The sequence below is a fragment of the Drosophila busckii genome, chromosome 3R (genome assembly GCF_011750605.1).
Source record: "Drosophila busckii strain San Diego stock center, stock number 13000-0081.31 chromosome 3R, ASM1175060v1, whole genome shotgun sequence".
Lineage (NCBI taxonomy): Eukaryota > Metazoa > Arthropoda > Insecta > Diptera > Drosophilidae > Drosophila > Drosophila busckii.
This window is the reverse complement of record NC_046607.1, coordinates 20,631,021-20,643,557: the sequence shown is the minus strand read 5'-3', so window position 1 is coordinate 20,643,557 and position 12,537 is coordinate 20,631,021. Positions and strand designations below refer to the sequence as shown.

Below are 12,537 nucleotides of genomic sequence, written 5' to 3'. Positions count from 1 at the left end.
ACAATACCCACCCTGCTGCGCTGCTGCTGCTGCTGCTCAGCGCTAACTTGTTTTGCTAGCCGCCCCATTTTTGCATTGTACTGCGCTCTCGCTCTCGCGCTCACTCTCTCACGCGTTCAGCCAATGGCAGACGTTGGGAATTTATCTGCGCTGTTGCTGCGTGTGTGGAACTTGGAAGTGTGGAACGCATTCGCTCTTGTGCATATGTAGCTCTAGCTCTGCGTATAAAGTTGTTCATTTAAAACAAAGTGTCTTTAATTAACTGCAAAATTAATGCGTATTTATTATTAGTTTTAGCTTGGCTGTGTGTGTGTATGTGTTTGTGTTGGGTTGGGCGTGTAATCCCACAATCGCCGTCAAATAATAAACAAAATATAATCATTACTTGTGTGCCATAATTTATAGAGCAGCAGCATCAAAGGCCAAGAACACGCCTCCCAAACCAATTGGCAAATGCAAAATGCCAAAGCCACAGCCAAAAGCTGCAGGCGCTGTTGGGCAAATGGCGTCATCGCTGCTGCTGCGGCTGCTGCAAACTGGGAAAATGTTGCAAGGCGCAAAACTCATTGTCTGGCTAATTAAATGATTTATGCTGAAACGTGAGGCAGCGTGAGCGAAGCGCATCCAGCTGCTTTGGTCAGCAACAAAAACCAATTACAATTACCGCACCCAAAGGTGCCACAAAAATTCACACACACACACACAAGCAAGCTGCACAAATGCAGTTAGAGCTGCAACAACGAGAACGGGAACAGCAGCGAGTAGCAGAGAGTGAGAACGAGAGCTTATCTAGATGCATACAAATCCAATACAAAGCGCACGTCAATTTATTTGCCTTGCCCAGCCTCAGTGAGCGCTAGGAGCCAACACACACACACACACGTACAGCATGTGAGTGTGTGTGTAGGCTACCTATGGCAATGGCAATGATGACGCTGTCGAAGTTGGCGCTGCATGTTTTATGCTCAGGCTCTGCCGGCTTTAACGAGGTGTTTATTTTCACAACTCTCAGGGCCAAGGAGTCTGTTCCAAGTGTGTGCGCGTGTGTTAGTGTGTGTGTGTTTGTTGAAGGTGCAGAAAACGAGTGCCCGCCCATTTTCATGTATGACTCTTGAGCCGCCAACATGATGAAGATTCGATGCCTGATGCGCGATGCGCAATGATGCTGCAGTTGCTGCTTGGTCTCAAAAAGGGGCATTTGAGCCTTTTGGCATAGCCACTATGACGACGGGGCGTCTATGTCTAGGCGAATAAGCGTTGATGTTAACGCCGCAGCAGCTACAGTGGTGCACATAAGCACAAAATAAAATAAAGTAAAAATAGTAAGTAAGCTACAATTAGTTCGCTTAAAATTATACAATTTCTAAGCGCATGTTACAATTTTACGCAACACTGTACGTAAGTAAGTTAGCCCCACTGTGCACCACCCCTGCAGCCGCTCCACACTATCCACTGCGTAGCCAGTTGAGCACTAAAACCACAAACGCTTTAATGATGCTGTTTTGTTTAGCGCAAATTGTTTGTTTCGCTGTCATAAACTGGTGCGAAAAATGGCCAAGAGAGCAAAGAGCGCAAGCAACTGAGAGCACACACACACACACATGTATGCATGCGCTCCCCTTTTAGTGTGGGGAGCAGGTTTTTAGCTTGAATTTATCTGCGCTGCTTTGACGCATGCGCTGCTGCGCTTGCGGGTGAGCGAGACAACAATAGCGAAGCAGCATTGGAATGCCAGCCGAAAAAATGAAGCGTTTGAAGCGACAGTCAAAGTTTAGTGATTGTGATTTTTTGTGGACGACACTCGCGTTCGCGTTAAGCGGCAACCGCCACGCGACAAAGCTCAAAAATTGCCGAAAAATATATACAAAATAAATAGAAATCGGATAAGCGCTGAGTGTAAGCGAGAGCGACAAAATTCAGCCACTGACAATTAGACAGTCCAAGCGCTCGCACATAATGCTAATGGCGTTGACAGTGCTATTGACAAGCGTACCGCAAGTACCGCTGTCAATGTTTCACTGAAGCGCAACGGCAACGCTTCAGCAGCTTTCGTCGCTGACCAGCAGCAGCATCAACTACAGTTTATCAATGTCAAACAAGCAGAGGATGCCAATCGTTGATGCATTAAAACTCCCGCACTATTTCCGCGTTTTTAACTGTGTATGTGTGCATGTGCGTGTGTGTGTGTGTGTGTGTTAACCACTGACCGCTGACCACTTTTGTTACATTTTTCAATTAATTCGGCTCAACAAATGGTCACGTGCGGCCGTCAAACGTTCAATATGCTGCCGATGGGACAGCATCCCTTGCTGGTGTCCGTTAGCAGCGCCACACAGTCAACAGCCTCCGGAGTTGCCGCCGCTACAGTCTCCAACGTCAACAGCGTCGGCGGCGGCGGCGGCGGCGGCAGCAGCAAACCCAAGCTGGCCTTTAGCATAGACTCCATAGTGGGTGCACCAGCTCGCCCGCCGGCTCCGCTTCCACTGCGTGTAAGCGTCATTGCCTCGCCGCCACGCAGTCTCAGCCCCGATGTAGCTGCCACTTCACCCAGCAGCGAGCAACGCACACCGCCGGCGCCGCCGCGCGGCTTCATCTACTGCCGGCGGCGGACTTCGCTGGACGAACGTTCGCGCAGTCCGCAGCCGTCGGTTAGCCGCTCGCCCTCAACCTCGCCCACGCTGACAACAACAACAACAAGCACAGCAACTGTTGCCAGCGCCACAACAACTACAGCCATGTGCTTACCTGGACTTATACGTCCGCTGCCGCTGCCTGCACCGCCAAATTTAGCTTTACTTGCAACACGCTCCACGGGCAGCGATTCGCCCACGCCAGTGCGTCCCACAGCAGCAGCGCCACCACCACCACCACCTCCTTTTCTTGCTGCACAGTTTCAAATGGCCGCTGCCTTGGCGCATCATCATCATCAGCAACAGCAGCAGCAACAACAGCAGCAGCAGCAACATCCGTCCGTGCCAACGGGGCCATTGCATGGTCCGCCGCCGCCCACGCATTTGCCACCTGGACATCCCTTAGGCATATTTCCAGCGGGTCCACATCCTGGCCATGCGCCGCCACATGGCCATCATCCTTTTGTGGCTGCTCCTCATCTTATACGTGATAGCTATCCGCTGTACCCTTGGCTGCTCAGTCGCCATGGACGCATCTTTCCACGCTTTCCAGGCAGTAAGTAAACAAACTTTTAGTAAATGTATAAATTTTAAAACATTGAAATTAAAGCTGCAGAACTTTTAATTTAATAGTAACTTAGCCTCAGTTGCTAATAATTAATAGCTCAACTCTTTTTAATAACTACCGCTTTAATTGTATTTATATAAAAGCAATGACAGCTGTGGTTGTAACTACTTTTAAATTAGACTCAAAGTTGTTGGCAGTTGCAACTTATAATTAAAGTTAAATAAGTAAATTGCAAACATTTATTACAAGTTAATTAGACGTCTATCAGGCTCATCATCATCAGCAACAAAAGCGTTATGGCTAAGAGAGAGTGAGTAAAAGAGAGTGAGGGGTGGGGCGTACCAAGCCCAGTTTGATAAATATTTTCGAAACAAATTACATTTTAATTAAATTGTTTAAACAACATTATACACATCGTTAGGTCAAGCAGCGTACCTAAATAGCTCACAACATATATATATATATATATATATGTGTGCATGTGTGTGTGTTTGTGTGTGTGAGTTGGGTGTGTATACAAAATTACCAATTAATGGCGCTTGCAAGCAGCGGCGCCACTTTTATATGTAACACACACACAAAGAAACAAACACACGCTATGAAAAAAAAGTGCAATGAGTAAATTGTTAATGCGTTTTTAATTGAGGTTTTGGAGCATCCAAGCAAACCAAACTGCTCCTCAAAAACTTCAATTCTGTTTGCCATTCCTGCCTTGCGCCACATGCAGCGTGATCTTTAACCGCATGCGCCGCCAACAACAACAACAAAAAACATTGTCATTTATTATTGTTTAACCTTTTTTTTTTTTCAAGTTGCATGTTTTTTACGTTTTATACGCTTCACATAATTACAATTTGAATTTTCATGTTGCGCCATTTACATTTCTCACATGTTTAAGTACATGAGGTTAAGAATGTTTTTTTTTATTTTTGGACGTTGCGTTGCGTTTTTTCGGGCATTTTATTTTTCGGCACACTCACACGCCTTTCACCTGCTTTCAACACAGTTTGGAACGCCTTAATTATGTTGTATGATGTTCCATTAAAAAGCAGGCGTTGTATTTGTTGTTGCTGTTGTTGTTGCTTCTTTAGAAGTTGACTGCTGTAATTTTCGCTTGATTTATGAACATGAAAATGGAAATGTCAATGTTTGGCATTACAATTTCATTAATTGTAAGTGACTACTTCATGCTACAGCGTAGCTGTTAATTAGCTTATAACAACTCAATGCTGCATTAGCTTAACACTTATAAATTCATTAAAATTATAACTGCGCAACCCTGATATCAATATCATTAATTGCAATTCCAGCAGCGTTTGAACATAAACTAATGAAAAAATCATGAGTACATAAAAAACAGCTAAGCTGAAAGGCACATAAAAAACTAAACTGCAATTGTAAGTGATAAATAAAAAAGTGCGCAAAAATAAATGACAAAAAGTAAAACAACAATTGATACGCAGCTCAAAGGGCGCTGCAGCACTTCGATCATACATGGGCGCAAAAAGAAAACTAAATAAATGACAGCTGACAAGGGTGTGAGCAGCAGCAGCAGCAGCAACAGCAGCAACAACAATCAGCAACAGCAGCGGACACATCAATTAATTGTCAATTGCGCGTGTTTTCGCACGGCGGTGCCTTTGTGACCCACACGGGCAGCATAAAAAATGAAGCAGCAAAGCAAAGTTAGTAACGAATATTAGATGCACTAACGAGGCAATATCGGGCTGGCACAGAAAGCTCTAAAGCGATTTAAGTACCTCAAAACAATTCGTAGCAGCTGCAGAGCTTGGATACATTTTATTGTTGAGAATATTAACAATATCTTTATCGAAGATTACAAAGTAGCTTAACTCCCAACTAAAAGCAATCTACAGTGCCTGCAAAGTTGCTTAAAAAATGGATTTACTCTGCTTCCCAAAGTGTATAAAAGCCCAGCGCAAACTCGCGCAGTTCATTGAGTAAAACAGTCTATGAAAAAATAATTAAATGTCCATTGTGAGGCGCGCTCTATCAATTATACGTAGTTATTGTTGTTGCTGCTGCTGCTGTTGCAGTTGCAGTGGCATCTTGTAGCTGCATTGTTAGCTGTCAAATATAACAAATGTCAAACCAACGCTTGCTGGCTGGCCTGCAGCAGTAAAAAAAAGTGGATCACGGCTGCAATTGTTTGTCAAGTTCGAGCGAGACATTGAGGCAGTCAGCAGCGCTAGCATCTGTCAGTTGCCGCAGCAGTCACCACAGAGTGAGAAAGAGATAGCTACGAGCTCTAAGCCTGCATTTATGAAGTGTCAAATTGACAACTACTACGCCGAGTCGCCAACGCCGCAACGTTTGTTGTTTGCTCTGCTGCCTGCCTGGCAACTTAGCTGTTTTTATTTTGCTAACAAGATACAGGAAAAAAGGCCTGAGAAAAGTTGCAACTGATTTTGTTCTTTGTGTGCTGCCGGCTTAGCTACTGTTGCTGCTGCTGCTGTTGTTGTTGTTTTGTGGGCTCAATTTCTAATGTCAATATTTATTTAGTAAGTGTCGCAGCTTGTGGCTCAACGAAAAGGGGTTAACAATGTTGCATGCCGCAGGTGGTTGCTGTTTAAGTCTTAAGGGTTAAGTTGAGCTGCTTAAGTTAAATAGTTTGCCAAGAGATTTAGTTAGCTGCAATAATAAAGTGATATCCTTCAATGTTGGGCTGCAATTTCAATAGAGTTGAGCTTGAACTTTGGAATTGATAAAAGCGCAGGGCTTTTGTTTCATTTTCAATTCTACAATCCTTAATTGTTTTCAGCTACTAATACTAGACATATCTAGTTTCACCTAAGGCCACTGCTAATTATAGCTTTGTTGCTGTAATTTTGCATGCAAATCTCAGCAAGTAGCACACAGAAGCTGCAGCAACAAGCCAGGTCTGTGGTCTGAGCAGCCCTAAGCTTTGGCATATCCAGCAAGCATATCAATATTCAAATTGTGGCTCAATTGAAAATTTGTTAACTCGACGCAGCGTCACGTAGCTTATGCAGCCAACAGTCTGTTAGCTGCTCCTTTGATTGTTGTTGTTGTTGGCCATTCCAGAAATCGTGATAAACGTCAAAATATCACGTTGTGTAGAGAAGGTAGAACAATGGGGCTGCAAGTTGCCGAGCTGAGCTGCTGCGCTTCTGAGCTAAGCCTGAGCCAAGGAGGCGTCGTTGGCGGCTTTTGTCGACATTTAGGCGCGCTAAAGTGTTCAACTTGGCGTCCAGGCGAGGACAGGCTGCTGACGCTCTCTGGCCGCAGCGGCTTCTGCGCAATTGTTTGCGGCCTTATCAGCGATGCCGCAACATGGCAGACACAGCGCCAACGCCGACAGCTTCGCTGTGGCAGCAACAGCAGCAGGACCACTGCGGCACGATCCATTGTGTGTCTGTGTGTGTGTGCTGGCAACATGTCTGGAAATTTGTTTATTGTTTTGTAATGAGTTTTGCCTCGAACCGCATATTGCGGCATCTTTCAGCGCTTCGCGGAAATCATAAGCAGCAAATTGAGGGCAATGTCGCCTAATTGGCAAAGCCGCAGCAGCAGCAGCAGCAACAGCAATAAAAACAAAAGCTAAAGCATATATCACATTTTGATTATGACAAAATTATGCTTATATATTTTTGGTCTACTCACGCTGTAAGCGGCCAGCCGCCATATCTGTGCAGCGCTTTCCAACACTGCTTTTCTAGCAGCAGCCGTCATGCTTGGCAAAACAGTAAAATTTTTGTTGTTTTCGTTGCGGAAGCCATTAAAATGCTTTGCTAGAAAAAAAGAAATATGGAAATTGTTAGCTACTTATATGGTAACTGAAAATTGTGCTAGCTTTACGATATATGACTATTTGGGGTAATTGATAGGCAATTTGACGCCTTCGTTGGCAGACGTTGTTAATATATCAATTTCCTCTATGCTCTAGCTACTTTCTACTTATTATCATTAAACAAATTATGGCGCTTTTAAATTAAAACTGTGCAAGTTGAAAGTACGCCATAAACTAAAGCAAATTTTGAAATTTTTAATTCTGTTCTTGCTTTATTTTCAGATTTTCTGCTGCAACCTTTTCGCAAGCCAAAACGTGTGCGCACCGCCTTCTCGCCAACGCAATTGCTCAAGCTGGAGCACGCCTTTGAGGGCAATCATTATGTGGTGGGTGCGGAGCGTAAGCAGCTAGCTCAAGGACTAAGCCTAACAGAGACGCAGGTAAGCACAACAAACCGCCCCCAGTTGTGCAGCAGGCGTTCCAACCCTTTCTGTTGTGAATGGCTGTGCTTAATGCGCATCAAATTCAATAAATACCTTGCCCAATTGGACAAACCCCAGGCCCGACCCACCCCTTAGCATAAGCGTTAAGTGATTGCATGTCGACTGGTCGTTAGCCCGCCAAGTGCTGCAAGTTACTGAGTTATTAGCGCCATAAGCCGAGGAGAATGGGCTGGGTTTGGGCCACAAAGGGTGCACAGCTTGGGGGCAGGCAAATAGAATTAAAATGCTCGTTAAATTTATTTACGAGCCAAAGGGGTTAAGTGCAGCAAAACTTTAGACGTACTCACGTGCATATGTTTTTGGCTACATTGCAGGTCAAAGTTTGGTTCCAGAATCGTCGCACCAAGCACAAGCGCATGCAACAAGAGGGTGGCGACGCCGGCAGTGATACGAAGAGCAACAAGGGCAGCTCCTCGGGCGGCGGCGCTGGCGATGGCAACGAGGATGGCAAGCCGGAGGGCTCGCAGCATAGCTCGACGGATGTCGAAGATGAGGAAGATATTGATGAGGATGATGAAGATGAAGTCATCGATATGGATGACTATGGCAGCGATATGGATGCTGAGGAGCATCAGCGATTGCGCGAGCAGTTTCAGCAACAGTTGGTGCAACATCAGCAGCAGTTGCTGCAACAGCAGAGCGAGGCAGCAGCACTGACGCCGCAACAGCAGCAGCAATTGCTGCAACAGCATCAGCAGCAACTGCAGCAGCAGCACCAGCAACAGCAGCAGCAGCAACAACAACAGCAACATTTTATGCAACAGCAGCAGCAAATGTATTTGCGAGAACGAGAGCGTGAGCGAGAGCGTGAGAAGCAGTAAGCAGTGTTCCTGTATAAATTATTTGTAAACTGTATAAATTTGATTTAAAGTAATTGTATTAATTATATTTAAAGTCGCTGCCAAAAATAAATATCGAGCAGCTGTCTGATGCGAAAATAACAAACAAACGCTAACTTGGCTAACAAGCGAACTTTTATTGAGTTGTTGTTGTTGTTGATGGGCTATTGCCGTCTCCCTCGCGCGCAGACAGTTGCAAATGCAATCAACAATTACGAATTACGGTCTCATAAAGCGGCCAAAAAATAAACGTCAGTCAATAAACATTGATTGAGTGCATGGCAAAGCTAAAAACCAATCAAGCGACTGCATGCTAAATTGATATTAAAATGCAAACGATTGACTATAAAATATATTTACTACTATGTATATAAATAAGCATTAAAAGCACCCCAAGGTAGGGTTGCTGCTATCTGCATATGCAACCAGCAGCGGCAGCAGCAGCAGCAGCAGTCAAGCAGCTAATGGGGCAGCAATTTGGCGTCATTTAAACTGCAACGTAAAATAAACCAAAATAAAAATAAATAAAAATAAAAACTTAAGCTGACAAAACTTAGAGCAAAGACTCAGCGGGCAGCGGGGGAGCTTTAGTCAGTCAGCCCGTGCCCGGCAGCAACTCAATGTGCAATATAAATAAATTTTATTTTTGATATGGCAAATTTTCTGTGCAGTCTGCCGAGCAAAAAAAACGCAACGCAAACGGTTGAGGTTGAGGCAAGAGCAACAAAAAAGGGTTCAAGGTAATTGCCGTTGTCAAAGCAGCGCAACGAAAAGTGGGCGTGTCTGCAATGGAAACTTGGCCAACAATTTATGGGCCACTTGAGTACAAGCAAAGGGTGTTGAGGTTGCACGCGAGCAGGCACTAGAAGAGGGAAAGAGAGAGGAGTACGAGACAGCGAATGTGCTGCATAGAAATTCAAGTATTTTGCATAAACGATGTGAGAATTACTTAATTGCTATTATAGTGTGTGTGTGTGTGCGTCTATGAGTGGGTGTGTGTCTAAATTTATGCAGACAATGAAGTTGTCTAGTGCAAGTGGCATTGCCAAAGAAACAGGTGCTATCATAACAAAACGAGGCAAAAGGCAAATTACCATATGCATAAAATAAAAGAGTATGAGATTCGACAATAGTTAAGGCCTAGAATCATGGGCGTAGCTACGTTGTAACTTAGAGAGGACAGGCAGCAGTGCAATTCATTAAATTAGAGCGACAAAAAGTCTGAAATGCAATAGATTTTTGTTCATAACTTGGCCAAAAAACAGCCAATTTTTAATGTTTTTGCTGTTTTATGCTTTAATTGATGCTACGAATAAAATTGCATCATTAAATTTTTGATATTACAACTTTCAAATTTTAGCTCATTTTTGAAATTTAAGCAAGGGGTAACATCACATTTTTGGCCAAAATATCGAAAATTTCAAAATATCTAAATTTAAATGCAGTTTTGTTTAGATGCTTCTCACGAGTCTAACAAGACATAAAACTGAAAAATCGGATAAGAATTCGATAAGCTATAGCCTTCCAAAGTTTGATATTTGCAAAAAAAAATTGTCCCAACAGTTGTTTGTTCATAACTTTGCCAAACCTTATTGAAAACAAACAAACTTATGATCATTTTATTAATGTGATATAAACTCTATAAAATAGAATAAAACTCAATGAATTCCATTTGGATTTCGCGGAATTAGAGCCACGAGCAACGGCATCCTACTCATAACTGGCTACAGCTACGAGTATAGCTAAAACTATTGCTTAAAGAATTATAAAATATTTTTCACAGTGCTTAATTTAGCTTTAAAACTACATGAAACATATATACTTTTTTATAGTGTAGAAAAACTGCAGCATATTGCAAATTTATTGACAAAAGGTAAACTTGAGCAACTGCGGCAAAGTATTTCGTTTGATTTTGGCATGTCTACAACGACTTTGAAAACAAATTTGCGCCAAAAGCTGAAAGGTAAGTTGGCCAACAGAGCGGGTTAGGGGTAGGGTGTTCTGTCAACTGTAAGGGAAATGGCTTTCAGCCAAGTCCCCGTCAAGGCACTTGAAGCATATTAAGGGCGTCATTAGTGCAGCAGGCAGCGCAAATTTGACAAGAGCCAAGGCAGAGAGGGAGATGCGGAGAGGCGGAGTGTAGTGTAGTGTTGTCATACTATTGAGCTGACACATGCTGCAGTGCAGCGGACGTGCCGGCTATAGCGTAGGCGTCGGCATTAGCTTTAAGTCGTTGTTGACTCTTTGCCTATTTAACGCTCATTTGTATGGCAAATGGCTAACAAAATGCAAAACGGAATTGCAGTTTAAACTACATTTGGCGCTCATTTGGGCGGCAGAGCTCAACGTGGGCGGTCGATTAATAAACAAATCAAGCTCTAAGCAACAATTACAATTACAATTGCGTATTGAAATGAACTTTTGGTGCAAGCTATAAATCAATCGCTGCCAATTGCACACACACAACTTGTTAGCTACCAATGTGTGGCAAGTTGCAACTTACTTTTGTGGCGCCTTCAATTGGATTGGGCGCCTTGGCGTCGCCAGTTTGGCCTGCAGTGTTAACTTGTCTAAGGTTTTGGGCGTTTGGAAATTGGCAAAATTGCTTGTCAGCCAAAAGTTAATTTGCAGCCAGGCCATAAATAAACAGGCAACAGGTGAAAGCTGTTGGTAGCAAACTGTCAAAGCTTAATGCATTTTTAATTGCATTCAAAATGAAATACTTTGAATTCATATAAACAATTAGTAAAATAAACAGAACTTTGGCCACATCTCACCGAAATTATTTAAGCTCAATGCACATTAATTAGGCGCAAAATTAAAACACGCCAACAACAGCAAGACACAAGACGCTCATTTTCTGTTATATTAATGAGCGTTCATTTGGCTTGCAGTGCGCCACGCCCACAAAGCGCACGCAAGGCGTATATTGTTTTTGTTTTCGCTTTAGCCTTTGTTATAAGTATTTATAAATTAAATGGCAGCAGACAAATGGCAAACGATTTATATTAAAAGGCGCCCCATCATAAGAAATTGGGCGCCGAGCCGCAGCTGAAATTAGTTTTGGTTTATGGTTTTGGCTGCTCAAGAGCAAACCAATAGAGCAATGTGGCAACAACATGGGTGTGCAGCTCTAGACTGACACTGACGTATATTTAATGTGATGATGCCCGTTGAACTCGTAAAAGTTATGGAGCTTAAGGTGTGGCAAGCTTGTGTAGCAAGCGTCTCGTTTTTATTGGGGGGCTTATGAATTATAAACCACAAATTGAAAATTTCCGCTCTTTGTTGAGTAATGATGATGATAATATTGTTGAGTAGCTTAAATAACTGGAGCACTTAAATCAACTGCTTATTAATTATAAATAAAAGCTACAATTAGTACAAGGGACTCATCGCTTTAATTTCTGCTACACAAATTCAGCTTTGCTAAGGAATATTTTAAGCAGTGCTTAGCTCAATAATAAATGTTATATTGAGTCATTCATTTAGCATAAATTCCTTTAAATTTAAACATAATCGAACTTACTATTATTTCATAGTAGTTGTTGCCTTACATCAACTGCAGGTAAACTGTTTATTAATTATAAATAAAAGCTACAATTAGTAGGACTCATCGCTTTAATTTCTGCTACACAAATTAAGCATTAATGCTAAGAAATATTTTAGACAGTGCTTAGCTCAATATTGAGTCATTCATTTAGCATAAATTCTTTTAAATTAAAACATAAACGAACAGACTAGCCTTTTATAATTGTTATTGCTTCAAAATCTCTTCAGACATGCTGCAACAAACGTTTTCTATTTAAACATAACCCAAGCATTGCCTTTAAAAGTTCAAAGGCTGCGCTTCTAGTCTTCGCTAGCCCAAACATGCGAGTCCATAAAAGTTCAAGTGCATTTACTTTCAATTAACCAATTAACCTTTGGGCCCCTTTAGTAGACTCCGATTTCTGGAAATCAATAACCTAATGTTGCACATTGTGTGGCAAGGCACAATTTAAAAAGCCATTGCGCCGTTTGTCGCCGTCATGTGCGTCGTCATGTTGGCAAAACGGTAGGCGTTGTGGTAAAGGCCTTTGTGGTGTGGGCGTGGCGGCGGCACAAAACTTTTTGCCAATAAATCTAGTTAAAAAGTTGTAAATCGCGTCGTCGCGTTGGGCAACTACTTTAAAATAATTAGTGGGTGCGCCGCTGCCGTTGCAAGTTGCAAGTTGCAAGTTGC

The 12,537-nt window shown here is 42.8% G+C and overlaps 1 protein-coding gene across 1 annotated transcript; it reads left to right on the top strand.

Moving 5' to 3' along the window:
• The first annotated feature begins 1,804 nt into the window (after positions 1-1,804).
• On the top strand, positions 1,805-8,318 carry LOC108602263 (homeotic protein empty spiracles). Its single transcript, XM_017990317.1, has 3 exons — positions 1,805-3,186; positions 7,253-7,410; positions 7,788-8,318. The coding sequence occupies exons 1-3, from the start codon at positions 2,253-2,255 to the stop codon at positions 8,292-8,294; spliced, it is 1,599 nt and encodes a 532-aa protein (XP_017845806.1). The 5' UTR covers positions 1,805-2,252; the 3' UTR covers positions 8,295-8,318.
• Positions 8,319-12,537: the final 4,219 nt, after the last annotated feature.

Bases quoted from the DNA above. Each gene is read 5' to 3' on its own strand.
- LOC108602263 (XM_017990317.1), top strand. From the start codon at position 2,253: ATGGTCACGTGCGGCCGTCAAACGTTCAATATGCTGCCGATGGGACAG. The intron at 3,187-7,252 runs GTAAGTAAACAA...CTTTATTTTCAG, and splicing joins CTTTCCACGCTTTCCAGGCA to ATTTTCTGCTGCAACCTTTT. The intron at 7,411-7,787 runs GTAAGCACAACA...GCTACATTGCAG, and splicing joins TAAGCCTAACAGAGACGCAG to GTCAAAGTTTGGTTCCAGAA.